This window comes from Gopherus evgoodei, chromosome 4, assembly GCF_007399415.2.
Source record: "Gopherus evgoodei ecotype Sinaloan lineage chromosome 4, rGopEvg1_v1.p, whole genome shotgun sequence".
Lineage (NCBI taxonomy): Eukaryota > Metazoa > Chordata > Testudines > Testudinidae > Gopherus > Gopherus evgoodei.
The window spans coordinates 142,493,029-142,511,677 of NC_044325.1; the positions used below are offsets into that span (position 1 = coordinate 142,493,029).

At 40.4% G+C, this 18,649-nt stretch overlaps 1 protein-coding gene and 1 non-coding gene across 5 annotated transcripts; both read right to left on the reverse strand.

The window, feature by feature from the left end:
- Positions 1–269: 269 nt before the first annotated feature.
- LEMD1 (LEM domain containing 1) lies at positions 270–18,547 on the reverse strand. 4 transcript variants are annotated; one of them, XM_030561579.1, is made up of 9 exons: positions 18,439–18,547; positions 17,319–17,401; positions 10,116–10,287; positions 9,645–9,770; positions 7,418–7,491; positions 6,486–6,569; positions 5,661–5,759; positions 3,514–3,602; positions 270–1,668 (listed from the first exon to the last, which is right to left on the reverse strand). In XM_030561579.1, the coding sequence occupies exons 3-9, from the start codon at positions 10,267–10,269 to the stop codon at positions 1,425–1,427; spliced, it is 870 nt and encodes a 289-aa protein (XP_030417439.1). In that variant the 5' UTR covers positions 10,270–10,287; positions 17,319–17,401; positions 18,439–18,547; the 3' UTR covers positions 270–1,424. The 4 variants fall into 4 exon arrangements, with proteins under 4 accessions (XP_030417439.1, XP_030417437.1, XP_030417438.1 ...); XM_030561577.1 differs by lacking the exon at positions 18,439–18,547 and adding an exon at positions 18,198–18,278; XM_030561578.1 differs by lacking the exon at positions 17,319–17,401.
- Positions 18,194–18,265, reverse strand: TRNAW-CCA. Its single transcript has one exon. It is a non-coding gene; the product is annotated as a tRNA-Trp (tRNA).
- Positions 18,548–18,649: the final 102 nt, after the last annotated feature.

Consider the following 18,649-nt stretch of genomic DNA (forward strand, 5'->3'; position numbering starts at 1 on the left):
AAAATATAGCACAAGATTTAGAGACAGGACTGAGCGACAGCTACATTGCTGCTTACATGCCTCTGCTGTCAACGGCTGAAATCAGAAGGCGTGGATTTGAGGAGGGAAACTGACTTCATATCACAAAGCTCTTTATTTAACATTGTAGCAATTGCATTTAAAATAATCTGAAACAGTTAAGTGTTTCCATGTAAATACAAAAACCATGCAAAAATAGCACCTTCCTGCTTTCCTTGCATTTGCTATATTGAAAGATGGCTTTTTTTTTTTTCCAAGCAGCTAGCATTTTAGAACATGCAACTCAGAATACAGTGATAGAATTTATTGAGGCAGTGGAATTAAAGACAACAATTGTAGGATTCGAGCCCTTTCTCCTTGTTACTAGATATCAGTTTAGGAAAGGGATAATCCATTACTTCATATTGAAACTTCATCCAAGATTTTAGGTGAGGGCATTAGACGGAGTCGTAAAGCAATTTGCCGATATCTTTGGCTAAATGAAATGCCTTTAAAAATTAGAAGAGACCATTCAATATATCATGCCATTAATTGACTACATGAGTAGATTTAAAATTGAACACAATTTTATAAGGTTTTGGTGATGTGTTAGGTTTCTTAGGGTCAAGACCCAAGCTCAGAGTTCTGTGTTTTTCTAACGAGCTGTGGACATTAAAATTCCTCAACTTGGCAGGTGAAAATTTCTTTTCATTTATGGTTTTAAGGCATCTTTCTTTTTACAGCATCAAAACTTGAGTGATTTAGGATCTTATCTATATTTAGAAAACAAAAAACAGTTCAACTTTAAATCCGGAGGAAACGCATTGCCTCAGAAATGTGCTGACAATCAGTATCCACTTTTGATACGATCCAGAATTGGAGGAGTGCAGAAGACAGCAAATTTCCTGTCATAGTTAAGATATGAGAAGGCACTCCAGGGGGAACATGAGACTTGCTCCTCATTGTCTGTTGTACCATGATGGCCATTACCTGGCTTGTCAGAGGTGTGCAATTTGTTTTCTAGGTCTCAAGCTAGTGCTTCTCCAATACAAGGGAGCAACAGTTCAGTACAAAGAGCATTCATTTTGGGGAAAGACAGACAATCAGCCACTAATAGTTTGGAAAAATGCAAAACCTTTACAAGTGGATGAACTGATGAATCTGATCACAAGATACAGGTCTGTTTCTCCATGCCCAGGGCGAGGTGATAAATTGTGAACAAGTGGGCTCTCCAAGACTTATGAGCCTCTCTATACAATGAATATTTGACAAAGAAAACTCAGTGACTATAATGTTTTTTTTCCCATTGGCCTTTTAATTCACTATCCCAAGAGCTTGTTCACATGTAAGAAGGGAATGAAAGAGGCGTTTGCTTTGTTCCGTAGTCACTCCTAAATGCTCCCTAGCTGGGCATCAGGACAGCACTACTAGCCTCTTCCTGTGATGAAGTTTGTGAATGGATTGTCTGGGTTGGTCTCCATAGTTACATACACAAAGAGTACGAAAACAAAGATAGCGAGTATAGCAATCCTTATGGGCATTGATAGGATTCCTCGATGGGCCTCCTTGTGCTCTAATGCTGATGCCTTGGGATTCTCCTTTTCCACTCTGGACTTCTCCACAATATTCTGTGTTGACGGGTCACTCTCTCTCACTGATCTTCTCCTAGGACTGTGAAAAGGATAGTAAAGTTTAAGAAAGCTTTTAAAAATCCAGACTGCTAACCACTGTTACCTTTCAAACTTAAGCACACAGTATCAGAGAGAAATATAGCACCATGGAACAATCAGGCTTCTTGTGATCAAGAGAAACTAAAATATAGCCAAAGCTGAAGCAAACCTGCATATGATCAAACATGATCCTTTGAGATCAACATAAGAGGTAGTTTTTGTGTACTGCATACATGGGGACAGCCACGGATTCCTTTAAACTCAGGCTGGTCACCCATTGCAGCCAGGAAGTTCATTTTAACACAGCCTGGGCCAGCATGCCCATCCTTAACAGATAATTGGAAGAAATACATTTCCAGATGAGCTTTTGCATATGGTTACTATTTGTTGCGTTAACAATGATGGTGAAGTGGTACTGGGAAACTTTTCTGGTTGGTAGCCAACAGAAACAAAATCCCCGGGTCAGGACTCCTTTTGTTTAAGGGACCGCACTGCAAAATAAGCGCTCCTCCACAAAGCTTTCTAAGGCAGCAGCAGGAGACATGGGTTCTTGTCTACAAGAAGGTCTAAACAATTAGAAAGTAGCTTTTTTGCAGAGCTGCAAAGGAAGCTCATACCTAAAAAGAGAGAAACAGCTAAAAGATTCTACACTAGGTTTCAATGACTGACTAGTGAATTTTTGAAACAGATGACAGATGTTTAGAATCTGGATGACATTCCCCAGATTAAAAAAATTAAGCTGTTCATTTTTATTGTGACACTGATTGGCAGTACCTCTAATTGCCACTTCAAAGCACTCCAGGAACACAAAGCTCATGTCCTTTCAAGCAGATACTGGCTGCTGCAAAAGGACAAGAGACACCAGCTTTTTTTGTGCATTAGAACAGTGCACGTTTCTTGTTCTAGTCCATTCAAGGTCAATGTTGTATCTCCTATGAAACTCAGAACAGTGCAGAATGGCCCAGTGGATTCAGTGAGTCAATATGGATTGTCTGTACTACTTATTTTATTTTATGTAGCATTTAGTATTCCCAAGCAAAATTGGAACCCTGTTTTACTGGGAACTGTACATACACATGAGAGAATCTGTTCCTGAAGAGCTTACAGTCTAAACAGACAAGGATTATCCTGCTCCCTATTTTATGGATAAGGAACTGAGGCACAGAGATTAACTGACTTGTTCAAAGTCTGTGGCAGAGCTCAGACCTGAACCCAGATCTCCCAAGTCCCAGGCCAGTGATTTGACCAGTAATCCTCTCTCTCCCCTCTATATCAATGGCTCAAGTCAGCCCCAGGGGACTAAAAGTCATCACCATCTTTAAGCTGTTTGGTCAGTTAGCAGGTCTGTATCTAATTCCTAGGTGAAGAGCAGCCACATCACAACGACCAATAAATGGTACTCTAAATGGCACTCAGAGAAAAAGATCCACTGTGCCATGGAGATTAGACTCGCCTCAGGTAAAAGAGATCCCCTCAGTTCAAGGCCCATTGGCCGGGTCACCCAAGAACTTAAATAGACTAACTTGCAACTTCTGCATTCCCTTGGCTAACACCCTCTCCCCTACAAACACATTATGAAAAGACTTGACAGCTGAGGAGAATATACATTTTAGGAAGCGGCTGTGTGTGTCATGAGCTTTCTGTAGTTCTTTCCTACCTCACCTCAGTGCTGCCTACTAACATTTTTATAAGCCAAAGCTTCCTTTTCTGACCAGAGATCTAACCATCCATGGAAGACCCTGGTGGAGTCTCCATTTTTCAACTGCCAAAGGAATGGGAAGGAAGAAAGGCTATTGATAAGTAGTGCAGTTGTATCAAGTCACTCTGAATGGCTGCAGAGCATTACCTTATTCCTATGGGAGACCGGGGTTCAGGAAACCACGTTTCACCTTGACCATCATCTTTGCTAACTGAGTCACCCATTATGTCAGCTGCCTAACAAGAGAAGAAAGTTTATAATGGGAGATTTAGTAAATCCACTTCATGCAGGATCCTTTATTCCCAACTGCTGAAGCCACTGAACAAGTTGTGGATAATTAAGAGAGTAAGAATATCTTAGTTAACTTTTTTGGAGTGAGGATTCATCTTGGTGGATTTACAAATGACCAAAAACAAGATGAATGGGAAAGGGCAATTCTGTGCCCAGTGCAAGCCTGGAACATTAGCTGTAATCACAAAAGCCTGAAGGAGAGTTGTGCCCCAAACATTATGATAACCAAATTCTTTGTTTTCTAATAAGAAGCAATTCAGTGAGTGGAAGCAGCCTTCAAATAACTTTGTTTAAAGTGGATATTTCCTCTATCATGACCAGAAGAGACACCTTGTGAAGGATTTACAGCCACCCAGGAGATTAAGTAAAAAAAAAAAAAAATAGATTAGTTGCCTGCAGTCTACTCTGTTTAACAAATATTGAGGCCTGTGGAGTATTAGCTGGTGTTCGATAAGTCATTGTGCTCTTGTCCAGCATGATCTTACCCTGCCAAAGAAGCAAGTGATTACAGCTTACTTTAAAGTAAATAAATCAACATTCCACAGTAAAAAGTACTTTGTATCTGGACATATGATCTAAATCCACTAATTCAATGGCCCGTATGAACAAGTTGAACAAAGATCACTGCAATTAAAAAAATGGCTTAAGTAAAAAGAATTGGGGGTGGGGGAAATGATGGTTTTAAGCTTTTTTTGAGCGATAACACTAGGGCATTTAAGGCAAATATGAAATTTGAGACTGAATCTGTAAAAAGATTGCAATGGCACTACTCCAAATGGACCTTGTTAGGTTGTTGGAAGGCTGACTATTATTCACTGATGCAAACAAAAAAAGGGTTCAAGTGCGAGTCAATTATTTTTATGGATAAGCTAGGTTTATGGAGTGAAGCACACAATCAATCAATCTGGTCTGAAGCCCTCAGAATGAAAAAGATAAAATGTTGATATATCACTGTTTATGTTTTCATAGCATCCAAAAGCTTTCATCAGGACCAGAGACCCACTGTGCTGGTTGTTGTACACACCTCAGGACAGCCACACTGGGGCAGACCAATGGTTGATCTAACCCAGTATCTTGTCTTTGGCCTGGGCTACACTAGTGGGGCGGGGAGGGGGAAAGGTTCAAACTAAGATATGCAACTTCAACTATGCTATTTGCGTAGCTGAAGTCGAAGTATCTTAGTTCAACTTGACTAGCTGCTGTGAGGACAGCCTGGTAACTGCCACGGCTCCCCCGTCGACTCCGCTTACTCCTCCTGTGGAGGTGGAGTACCGGCGTCGATTTGCAGATCAATTTATCGAGTCTAGAAGAGACGCAATAAATCAATCTCTGATACATTGAACACTACCTGCCAACCTGGCGGATAGTATAGATGTACCCTTTGACAGTAGCCAGTGCCAGATACTTCAGACACAATGAAGAGAACAGAAAAATCATCAAATAATCCATCTGATTGTCCAGTCCCAGCTTCTGGCTATCCTCACTTTAGAGGCATTACAATCTAATGCCCCAATCTGGCAAAGATGTAGGTGTGTGCTTAACTTTGTGCTCTGTTAGAAGACTTTACAGGACTGGGCCTAAAACAAAGTCAACTCTCCTGCACTGAAATCTTGCATAAAGTGTACATCATAGTTTCAAGATCATTTCTTGCTGATTTATAAAAGCAAAGCAGCATCATTCTGTGATTATTTTCTATTCTTTCAAAGGAGGCATGCAACTGTGTGTGCATTTCACTTGTTTTAAGAATCCACCTTTGAGGTAGTGCTACTTTGGCTTAAATTAGGGTAAGGGAAGATTTGTATTAGGGATCAAATGCAAGACCAAGGAAAGGAATTTTGAAGTGAATGGATAGGGCATTAGGTAACTAAATGTTATTCAGCGATACATCATTTGTACATTTTGCTTTGCTATTTGCTCTAGGACACATTTTTGTGGATAGCACTTTTGGAAGATTTTCTGGAAAAAAAGCCAGTTTTTTTATAAGTTAATTGGTGCCAGAGTACCTTTGTCCTACGACTAGCCTGGGGACTGCTGCCACCTGACCTCTTCTGTCCTTGTGTCCGATGTGCTGGCAACTTATCTTCTGGCAATATTTGCTCTAGCTGTTAATATCCAAGACAGGCATTCATTAACTGGAAGGGTAAACAATCTATGCATAATTGAATATTCTCCTGGTCAAAGCTGCTGTATCAAAGTCAAGAAACTGTGCACAAGAGACTATTCTCTTGCAGTAAACAACCTGCACTTATCCAAGAAATGACTACTAGTGATTTTTCCACCTGTGACAGTAAGTCTACACCTTCATTTATTGCACATTGTGGATTAAAAAAATGTAACCAAGAACCTGGAATCTGTGCATCACACATCAGATATGTAAAGTAGTCCTCAAGATAGAGCAGAAACTGTTAAGTAGCAATCAAATATCAGCTTGCTTTATTTATTTTTTTTTTAAAAGGTCCAATGTAGATATCTATAATACAGCCCATCTGACAGTTAATGGAACACCTTCATTGACATGGGCCAGTAATTTCATAGAATTATTCTCGGGACTATCTCTAGCATGTAATTTGAATGATAAGGCTTTTCTATATGAACAAGATGCAAATAGACCATAACCAATGATATAGGTCAATCCCTGATCAGTAATAACTATTGCTCAAAAGTTAGCAGTAGGTGAAGTAAGAAGCAGTGAAGGAACGTTGAGCTGCACTACAGCATGTCCAACAAGAAGCTCTCTCATGCAAATTCATGCATAAAATTCAAGATTTGTGATTTGTTAGGAGCACCAACGTAACCACAAATTAAAATACTGGAGAATGGGTACTTTCCTCTGCCACTATCTTGGCAAGACTGTAATCTGCATCAGGTGCTAGGAGTTTCTTGTGGCGTTCTGAAAATTCAGTGTGCGGCGCCTGTAGGAAAAAGAAATCCACAAGAAATGCTGAAAATCGATGGAGACTTTTACTAATAGTGATCTTAATTAAAGGTCCATATTTTCTGAATGGCATAATATTGAACTGCTTATTTTACACAGATGGAGCCAGCACATCTTAGTATGGTATTTATCATTTAAGCTTTCTTCAAATGCTTCAGGGCAGTGTCTGAAGCCAATTGTAATTAGGATTTTTTTTTCCCCTCTAAAATATGAAGAAACATGAGGAACGCTTGTCCAACGGTTAGACCAGTAGCTAGAACTCAGGAGACTCGGGTTAAATTACATGCCTTTCCACAAGCTCCCTGTTAAGCCTTGGGCAAGTCACTTAGTTTCTCTCTGCGCCTCAGTTTCCTATCTATAATGCAAGATGGGGATAAAAGCACTTCTGTATAAGAACTTTAGATAGATGGGATGTGTCTGGTCTTAAGGTTTATAGGAACTTGTTTTCACACCACTTACAATGGTCACCTTACTTTGTATCCTTTTAAAATCCGAGCTTAAATGTTATTTAACATGTTGAAACACGGGTGATTGAATAAATATTTAATAGTTTATTTTAAGTCAGCGTTTATAATTACTTAGGCACTTTGTATGTCAGGAAATCAACTTGGCATATTCTTAAACACCCAAGCTGACTGTTTCACGGCAGATTTCCTTGGGCTGCATTGTAGAAGTTGTGCCATAGAAGCATACTATAATTAACTGATTGAAGGTAATTGCTGCATTTGTCAAGAGCTTAATACAAAGAACATCAGGTTCTATTAACTTGAAATTTCCTGCATGCAGCAGCTACATAAAATATTCATGCATTAGTAGGTTACTTACTTTACTGTAGCCAGTGGCACAAGCTGCTGTCACTTTGAAGTCTTTTGTTTCAAGGACTATTTCAGTATTGGTCTCTGAATAAGGAGAGGAAAAACTAACAAGTGAGGGCCTTAAAAGGGTAAATTATGCTGGAGTATCTATGCCATGTTGCTTGAGTCAATACTTCAGAACAAGAGCTATAGGATGGCCATCTTTAGAAACTGCTTTGCTTAATTAGCCTCCTGTGCTTTCACCTAGATGCAATGGTGATAGGCAACATACAAACACATAAATGAGAAGGTGCAAAGAGGCAATGTGCCCAAATGCCAGCAGTCTACTTAACAGAGGATTAGATTCAAGTCTTCTGGGCTAAAGGGGCAGGAGAGGTGTCAGAACAGTTTCATATATTGGCAATCACGCCTGGCAAACTAATGAGTAAACAATTTCTTATCCATTCCATAGCATGATGTAGTAGTATATTCACTCAATATTAAAAAGGCTTGTTTGAGCTAGCTATGTTTTTGTTAGGGCAGCTGCTATGCTGTCAGATTAGTCCGACATGCAGCTGTTGGTTAAGTATTTTTCAAAACATTTCTAAACTCCTTTTTTCCAAAAGCAACAGAAATTGTCCCACCAAACTAATTGCTTTAAAAAGTTAGTAATTCCTTACAGCCTGTAAAATAAATGAGAGGCTTGGTTATCTCCTTGATGAGAACTTAAAAAGGAAGCTTAAAAGCGATAAAAAAAGCAAAGCTTGGTTTTAAGTTCTATGCAGCTCCTCAAAAAGATCTTCAGGATTGAGCTATTGAACATTATACTTCTGCTGAGAGAAAACCCTACATTCGTTTTTCTCCTCTAAAGATATTCCAAATTCCCTTGATATTCACAAAGGAATTAGTATGCCAGATCAGACCACAGGACTATCAGATTCAATAGCCTGTCAGACAGTGGTCATGCCAGACATTTCAGGGAACCCTGCAGCAGGCAGCCACAGAACAACCTGCCTATAGAATAAATTGCTTCCTAATTCCCACACAGATTGATTTATGCCCTGAAACATGCCGGTTTACATCTCTTCAGACTTCTAAAGTCTCATTTATCAGTGGATGTTCTCATTTTCCATATAGGGCCTGATTCGAAGTTACACCAAGTTAGGGGCCAATTTAAGGCCCTTTACAATGTCAGCGGCAAATCCTCAGTAAGCGTTATGATCGTTTACACCAACTGCAGATTTGCCCCTCAGTACTGTAAAGAGGCATTAGCGTAAAGAAGAATCAGGCCCTTAACTTCTAGCCCTTTTTATCAAAATCTAGCTAAGATCTCAGGCCTGGTCTATGCTATAGAGTAAGGTCAATATAAGGCAGCTTATGTTGCCTTAACTCTGAAAGCATCTACAGTAAAGCAACTTAACTCACCCACTACACCTACTTAACTACACCTCCACAAGAGATGTAGTGCTTAGGTCAATAGTCAGGCTGATGCAGTGTCAGTGTAGACACTGTGTTGCTTACATTGACAGTTGCTGCCTTTCAGCAACTGTCCCACAATGCCCCATACTAGCAGTGAAATGGGTACAAATGCTCCCGGTGAGGATCGCACTGCTGACACAGCAGCAAAGAGTCCTGTAGCACCTTATAGACTAACTGACGTTTTGGAGCATGAGCTTTCGTGGGTGAATACCCACTTCGTCAGATGCACCAAGATTTCACCCCATGATTCTATGAGGAGCACAATATGGAAGGGACAAAAGGGATTTGACCTAAGAAATTGCTCTGGAGTTCGGCTGCAAAGACCCACAGAACTATTGCAGCAAGATTACTTTCCTTCATAAAAAGTCACCATTGAGATACTGTTTATCAGTAACATTAAAATAATTTCAGATAGGTGGATTGGCTATCTACCCAGGGATCTAGGTCAGCTTTACTGCACCGGTCAGGGGTATGGATTTTTTACACTCCAGTGATGTAATTATGACTACCTAATTTTCTAGTATAAACCAGGCCTTAGGAGTATGAGTCCCATTGACTCTCAATGGGATCTGTGCTCCTAAATCACTTAAAGCCAGATTTTTGAAGCATTCAAAGATGCAGATAGGCCTAACTCCCATTGAAATAAATGGAAAATAGGTTCCTAGGGAACACAGAAAAATCTCATATGGTAGTACTAAATGCTCTCAAACATATAAAATATTAAGATTGATAAACTGACACTATTTTAATTTCTGCATCCAAAAAGTTTACTACTGTACCTTTTTCTTCCTCACTCTCTGAGCTCCGATCAAGATCTCCACTTTCCTTGGACTTGGCACGTAATTGTTGTGGACTTGGATTCACCAACTGCAGTAGTTTATTCTCATAAAGAGTCCTTGTAGAAGCTAAAATAAGCAGTTCAGAATACAAGAGGATTAACAACAATTGGTTTGCTGTGCAATTAGTTTTATCATTTTGAAAATCTGGTCCTAAATTTCAGGGATTTTACAATGAGCTCAAAACCCAGCAACTCCAGTTGAGAACAAGTGCTGAGCACATACGAAACATCTGGCCATATCATTTAGGTGCTGAAATGGGAGCTGAGCTCTTTTGAAAACTCAGGCCTTTGGTTTTTTGTCTTATGTTTTTGAGTTGGGTTGAGACCCATTTTCTCACTTTAAAGACACGTTAGATTAGATTCTACTTCCCCATCTATTCCCAATCATAACCATAATTAATTTGAAGCATACGTAGTATCGGTCCAGGCTCGGCACCATACATGAGAAGCTTTTCCTGCAATTCATTGTCACTCAGTAGTTTAATGCTGATTTCATCTGTTGTGTCTTGATCTCTGTTTTCCTGTTCTTGCTTTTCTATCAACACACCAACAGTAACCTGGGCCATCTTTTCCAACAGCAGAACCTTTGGAATAAGATCCGAGAATTCACCATGAAAGCTCAGTACAGTACAAAGGCATCTTTAAGCATTTATCCTGTTGCTCTGCAAATCCTGTTTTATTAATCACTTCTATATATTTAGATAAACTGGAATAGTTACATTCTGGTTTCCTGACATGGTTGGAATGGTTTCCAAGTGCCTCGCTATTCCATCACACATTTCAGTATTTACAGATTTAGAACTTTCATACAAAGTTAGGTGGCAAATTATAGGTAACAAATTATATTTAATTGACAATTATAGCTAAGTGGAACAAGAGATGGTATGCTCAAATTTCAGAGGAGGCTTCCAGAAATGAAGTAAAGAGATCTTGTGTGTTTGTGTACTAAAATACATGTCTGTAAATATAAGCCAATAATTACTACTAAATCCCTAGGCCTATATGCAACATGTTTAGAAAAGTACTTTGAGTATCCCTTTATAGTTCAGGTCTCCATTGTTTGCAGTGTCAAGAGTTTGGAAAACATTTATCCTCCTTCCCTCTCCCCCAGCCTCCCAATCCTGCCTTCTTCACTTCCTCGCCTTTCACGAACACTCTAGAAATATTTTGTTAACTTGCTTTCCTTTTGCTGGCTGTCTCTGCAGCAACCTAAAAATATTGTTTCATTATTCAGTTTATGCTTGTAGTGATGGAGAAGTGTCTCTTTCAGGCCTGCCACTCTGTCCAAGTTGTATGTATGTAGATTTAATAGTCTTCAGTAAAGCTTCTAGAGCCTATGCCTATATGACTGAAGGGAAAGCCTATAAGATCTGCAAGCCAAAGATATGCTGTGTCTGGGTTATATTAATTATTTTCAAGTACCAGACTGACATTCCCACAGCACATTTCCATATATATTACACAGACTAAATGAATCATTTCTAGCACAAAAATACCATGTATGACTGCATGCAACAGCTGCTCTTCCATGCCTTTGTCTCTTGTGCCCTGGTTTTGATTATAACGGTGCCTCTCTGATTGGAAGAGAGTCTGTAGAGATCCAGATATTTTAAAAGGGGCCAAAGCATTGCCTAAAGCCACGCCTCTTTTACTCACTTCCCCTTCTTTTTAGTGGGAAGAAGAGGCTTAGGAGCCAGTCAGCCTATGCAACTTTTCAGATTGTGTCTGGAACCCACTCTACTCCAATTCTACCTTGACAGAACAACTGGATAAGAGCTAATTAAAATGGTTTCATTCCATTTGCTTGGCTTCTGCGTTCATCTCCCCATCTGTCTAATGCTGCACAGGGACTTTGTGAGGTTTAATTCATTAATGTTTACAAAGCCCTAGGGAATTCACACATGGAAGGTGTGATAGAAGGGTGATTTAGATAAGCAGAACACTGCATTCATCCAAGCACTTGATGTTTTCAATCTACCCATGAATGTCAGAATGAAATCTTAGAAGCAGTACAGGAAACATTGGCAGACAAGTCCACATATTGTTGGCAGAACAGAAATCTGTGGTGCACTTTCATATGCCTTTATTATTTATTGATTGTCATCAGCATATGAGGGGCTCTGCACCCTCAAACAGTTTTCAGTTTGGAGCACAGTCCAGTTTTTCCTCTCAAGATTAACTGACAATGCATTAGAATTAGGTTATTCTAAATACACCTCTACCCAGATATAACACAAATTTGGATATAATGCCGTAAAGCATTAATCGGGGGTGGGGGTGGGGGGGAGCGCAGGGCTCCGCACTCCAGAGGATCAAAGCAAGTTCGATATAATGTGGTTTCACCTACAATGCGGTAAGATTTTTTGGCTCCCAAGGACGTTATATCAGGGTAGAGGTGTACATAAATTCTATACTGGTTTACCAAACGTCTTAAAACATTCAACCAAACCATAATGCTTTGCATCATGGGAAAATAAATAGTTAGACATCAATTCAAAGTTCTCACTCTGCATTTTTATTATCTGAGACTTGAACTTAACCATATGTTGTAAATGATGGTTAGAAGAGTGATCCTGGACAAGAGATGTTTTAATACTGCAGTGACTATTACTGCAATATAATTCCATATTACAGTATGATCAAAGCCAACCTTAAACTGACACTCTGCTCATGATTTGTCACTGTTTAATTACAAAAAAACAGTCACTAGCCAGGTTTATCTTATAATACTAGCTAATTCAAAACCCTGTCACCTTGACTATTAAAATAAAAATTCTGTTAAAAAGCATCTAAAAAACCCATACTCAATGATTCTAGCAGTTTTATTACCCAGAGCTTGTCTACACGCAAGTCGCACCAGTTTAAACACAGATTTGGTTAAACCAGTACAAACCCCACTGTGGGCATTTAGTTAAAATGTACAGGTCCAAGCTCAACTGACATAAAACCAGGTTTAAACTGACATAGTAGTGACTACACACAAAGCTGTCCCAGTAATCTCACACCTGTAGCTACACGGATTCAACTTCTGTTTAAAATCAGGCCTCAGTAACATTAAGAGACCTTCTGTCCAGTTCTAGAATTCTATATTTAGACGGATTTTCGAAGCAGCATAAGGGAGTTAGACATCCAACTGTTGATTTCCAATGGGAGCTGAGCACCTAACGCTTGGCCCCACCATAGATCTGATTAATAAAGAACACATTTAATCTCAAAGAGGTTTTAAAAATTAATTGTACCTACAAGTGTCTAATGAAAATTCTAGAACAAAGACCCTAATGGGTCATCTGAGATACCTTGCACTCATGCAGGGATCCAGTTAACCGACTATATTTTAATGTAGTTTAACAAGTCTCTTAGCTCTTGGCTGAAGCCCAGGATACAAAGTCAACTTATGATTTAATTTCTCTGAAGTGAAAAAAAAATTTCTAAACAACCTACACATTTTTACTACAAAGTACGTGATTTTACAAGAACCAAGTCTAGATATTTCATATCACTGTTTCATGACATATTTGTGCCTCAAAGTTCATCAGCCCTTGTTTTTTTTTGTGTTAAAGAATGTATCCCTGAAAAGACCCATTTCAATTTTAAATGAGGGTGTCATTTCCTAAGGCTGAATCTACTCTAGTAAAAATTATAATCTGCCACTCTCCACTGGGACAGCTCTACTGATGGGAATTACATGGCCCTCTTATGCCAGGTTACAAACAGTCTTGGAGATTGTTCTGATATCCCAGACAAATTCACTTACCCCCTCACATGATCTTATGAAATTCTGACTCTGTAATTAAAACAGCTACAGATGTTAAAAAGGACTTCCTCCTTCTAAAAAGCCCAAATGCCCCTGCTCTTCATGCCCAGAATAAAGCTCTAGTGACTCATCTGTGACATCATTAATTTCCATGGGAATAGACTGGTGTCAAACCAGATTGTGACTTCACTGCAGGTTCATTACAAGGAGGAATTTTGCTGGGAAGAAAAAAAGCCAATCTATTACACCGGTGAGGCCTGAAAATAGCACAACAGTTTAATGAGGTTAGAAATACAAGATGCAGCTATGGCAGAACACAAGTAAATACATATGGGGAAAGCTAATCCATGACAGATATTTATGGAAGTGATACTTCAAAAGAACATCTGTGATGTCTACAAGTTCTAGGAGCTATAGCAAATGGACAGAGCAGCAGAAATGCTAGTGTTTTGGAGGTTGTAGAGGCATCAAACTATGGAAAAGGAAAGAGATACTCTGTCTATCCCACTCAGTTGAGAGCATGACTAGAATACTGCATTCACTTCTGGACACCTCAATAGTAGAAGGGATTAGTTACAGTCCTTGACTAAAGGATACTGTATAACAGTAATTACTCAGACACAAGGTAATTCAGAAGAGCAACAAAAATGAGGAGTCTGGAGTGATTTATTTATGAGGCAAGATTAAGAGAACTAAATATTTATAACTGAATGAGACTGAATGTTAATGAAAGCTTCCTATAGAGGAGATCAACTACAATGTAGAAGTAGTCTTCCCAGAGAATTGGTGGCGGGGGGGAGGAAGGGGAAGAGAAGAGCCATGGCTTGAAATGCTTAGGACAAGACAACGCTCTGGTCAGACTGTAAGGAACATGCCTGCACACTATGCTGCACTAGAAGTTACCGGCTGATAGGTGTTTAAGAATGATGTTATTAGAGTTATGTGTTCTAGTTCATTTTAAAACATTAGGGCAGAAAATAGTTACACAGAGAGCCATTTTAAAGTTCTGATATTCACTCAGCCATTATATTAGCCAAGCTCACTGGAGGTGGCTAATATTAAACAATATTTCTTCAGATGCTTTATTCTCTACTTCAGACAGGCCTCATAACAATCTGTCCTCGGACCCCTAGAATAACAAAGCTAGAAATTAGTATGTACTAAGTACCTGGCATGTTTCAGCCCCGTTTAACACAAGAAACACCTCCCCCTCTGCCTGTTACAGAGAAATTGTTCTGCTAGTACTAGCGTAGATATTTAAAATTATTTATCCAGCTTTGTATTATACTATGCACTAAAGGCATAAGTAAAAATAGGATTCCCTTAGAATGCCACATGTTTCAAAGTAAGAACGTGTTACAAGGAAACAAGAGCTGGGGGCCTTGAGTGATATATCTCGCACTTACAATTAAAACATGACTAACCATTATCTTAAATGGTGTTCAGTTCCTGTCCCCTCCCATGGAAGCCACATTCCATTTAAATACAAGTGCAACCTGAAAAGGGTGAGCGTACACATTCACTCAATCTACAAATACATTATTTTAAACAAAGGAGTCAGCCAAACTGAATGAACAGCATTTCAAATGGCCATCTGCCAAAACCTATTTCCATAAAGACCTCAACAGTTAACTAGCAGCAAAAAACTGAAAGAACTGAAAGTGCCGGTTTCCAGTCATTTTTATGTATAAGCATACAACTCTTTACTTGTTCACCCATTTGAAGAGATACTATTCACCTCCTCAATTTCCCCATGACACTTCTTGTCCACCCCCAACATACAACTAAAAAAAATCTAGTCCATATAATTGGTTATAAGAGTCCATGTGGCAAGGATATGACATTCAGCCCCACAAAAGCTAAGTTTAGACTTGATTCTAGATCTTGTAGTCATATGAATGATTTTAATGTAGCATCTTTCATTCAGAGGACTCTTAATCAAGGCTTTTGGAATAACTGGTTTTGTCCATCAACTCTCTCAATTTAAAGATGAAGGAGGACATTACACTGGACAGGGCCGGCTCCAGAGTTTTTGCCGCCCCAAGCGGTGAGGGGGAAAAAAAAATAGCAAAGATCACAATCAGCAGTAGTTCCATCACGCCGCTTTCTTCTTTGGCAGCAGGTCCTTCCCTCCGAGAGGGACTGAGGACCCACCATTGAAGAGCCCAACCTGCCACCCCTTCCCCTTGGCTGCCCCAAGCACCTGCTTGCTGGGCTGGTGCCTGGAGCAGGCCCTGACACTGGACTAAACAGGAAATTCAACTTCAGCTCTTTTTAGTCAGAAATTATTTTTCTAAATAAATAGAAATTGAGGAAACAGATAAGCTCAAAACAACTTCTGTTTGCAGCGAGATTTGGTGAACAATCTAGTCATAACAAAAGCCATCTAAAGAAAAGAGATGGAACATGTAAATGAATAGTAGAGCATTAAAGACCAAGATGAAAGGAAATTCAGGTGTACAAAATAAAACATCTTGAAATGAAGATTTAAAAGGTTAGAATCCAAAAGCACTCAAGCTTTTTCTATTGTGAAATAGACACCACTCTTATAAGACCATCTGTTGCTTCCCAATCCAAAATAGTTTGAGTAACCAAGCTACCATGACACTGCAATGTCATCATGACTAAATTTAAAAAAGGGCATTATTAGGTAAAATTAGTTCCAAAAATTGGGTTAGCAATTGTTTGTTCCAGGTAACTACTGACTGAATGACTTTCCAAAAAGCTCTGCTTAACTGTGCCATGTCACAGAACTGTCTAATGATTTAGTAGTTACTGGTGCCTTTGTTTTGTTTACCTTTCTCAAAGGTTAGTGTTCTGGAGAGCTGCTGAGTACTCTCAGCTCTCACTGAAGCAAATGGAAGCTGCAATTGCTCAGCACCTCATGAGACTATGCTCAAAACACTGGGAAGATTGGATAACATTTTCAAAAGCAGTTAGAGACTCACTATCAACTTTAAAAAGCCTACTCTGCCTGAAAGTGTTTTTGCCCCACTATGGTTACAAGAAACACCTAAGAATGCTATAAACTGAAAGATAAGAGCAAAATATCCCTCTGAGAATTTGTTTGCTTTATACATCTGACAGCACTATGTAGAGATTTTCTCTGTTTCCCCAATTATAGTCAGTTTCCTCTGTTATATTTATGAGGGTCTTTCATACAGCAGAGAAGAGAACAGAATTTTAAAATCCAAACGCATGGTTGTGAAGCTGTAGGCATCAGCAGAGGAAGAAGCAGGTGCAATAGTTGAAAACAACCTTAGATTTGTTTGTTTTTTTAAGTTGGCTAGATTTGTTGGTAGTTGATAGTATCAGGCCCCAAATTTAGATTTGTGTAAGGTTTTTTGGTTTATTTTTTAAAAAGCTTTGTGTCCACCCAATCTCCTCCTGACTTTTAAGTGTTAGTAAAATAGCTTTGTTTGTCCTCTAATTGTTTGTAACTTAAGCACTGTAGCCATAAATTTCTGCATGATAACCAGAGTGAAACTAACTAGTAGAATTCAATTAAAAGGGGAAAAAAGAAAAATAAATCAAACATTGATTATTTCAATTTAACCTTTGGTGTAATTTATACAGGCAAAGGAGGCTCACGCCCCCCGCATGTAATTTTAACCCAGTAGTGTCAGTTTACTTTGCTTATGTAGTTTGCATCTTAACACAACTGTGAATCACAAGATAAATGCTGCACAAGCGCAGTGTTTAACCAATAATCATACATACTTGTCTAGGAGTTACATCTATAATAATACCTCTTTTCAATTTGATTTTGCTGAGACTAAAGAAGACTGCCTTAGAAATATATGCCAGAACTGTATCTTGTACATAGTGTTTTTAAAAGGAAGAGGAAGGCATAAAACTCACTCTATCATCCTCACTAAGGGGAAGTCACAAGCCAGCTGAGCATCTGAATCCAAAGGACAGGAACATACACCCCTCCCTGGGAGCTAAGCAGGAGTGCAATAGCAAATAAAAGAGGGGTCAGCTGCAACAGGATGAAGTAGCAGATTGCCTGAGGAGGTGCCTTCCAGCCCTACATTTCTGTGGCTTGGTCTATACTAGAAAATTAAGTTGGTTTAACTACATCACACAGGGGTGTGAAGCAGGGTTGTTAAACCAACCTACTCCCTCTCCCCATGTAAACAGTGCTAGGCTAAGGGAAGAATTCTGCCCTCTACCTAGCTGCTGCCTCTTGGGGAGGTGGATTATCTGTGCAGAGGGAGAATCCCTCCAACCACCGGCCTAGGTAGCATCTACACTGAAAGTCTGCAGCTGGGCCAGGGCAGTATAGACAAGCCCTAAAAGTGGAAGTATACAAAAAATGCTCCCTGGGGTGACCCCTGCCCAGAGCCCTATCCTGCCTCCCAACTGCTCTTTGTTTTAATTTGGGGAATCCTCATCCTTCCTATTATCTCCCTCTGCTTTGGGGGAACCCCATGCTGCTCCCCCACTGTCTCTAATTGCACCCCCATGCACTATTCCTAGCTTAGGGGGATTCCCCATGTTCCTCCATTTTACTTTTAGGGGCACCATCCCCTTCTGTTGGATTACAGGTACCCCTAACTCCACTCTTCCCAGTTATCATTACTGGGGGGGGGGGGAGCAGAGCCCTCTCCAACGCTGCCTGCGTTGTTTGGGGATCGCGTCCCCTTACCGCACTACACTAGAGGCAACACCCCCTACCCACCCTCCATTTTGTTAAAGGTGTAAAATGAATCCCCCTAACGGCAGGGGCAGACTGACCCCGACGTGATTCGAACACGCAGCCTTCTGATCTGGAGTCAGACGCGCTACCGTTGCGCCACGAGGTCCCGTCACTGCGGGCAGGAGCGGCGCTTGAAGAGTCTGTGCGTCTGACTCCTCCCCGTCACTCTCCATTAGCGCATGCGCACTCTGCCCCCGGAGCTTCCCAACCCGACACCTGAGCCCCTCGCTCTCCGGACCGCCCCCTCAGGCTGCCGCGCGCTCTCGTAGCGACCCTCACCTCGGTCTCCCCGACGGACGCTACAGATGACGGCGATAGCGCCCCACCCTCATCCTCCCACGGCCAGGCCGGTCCCCACAGAGCCGCCTTCAAACCGCCCGCCGGGGAGCCTCGCAGCCAACCACCGCCCGGCCACGCCCCTGTGGGCTGTACCAACTCCGGGCGTGGGCGCCTCGCGGGGGCGTTCAGCGGGCGCTACCACTCGCCCATG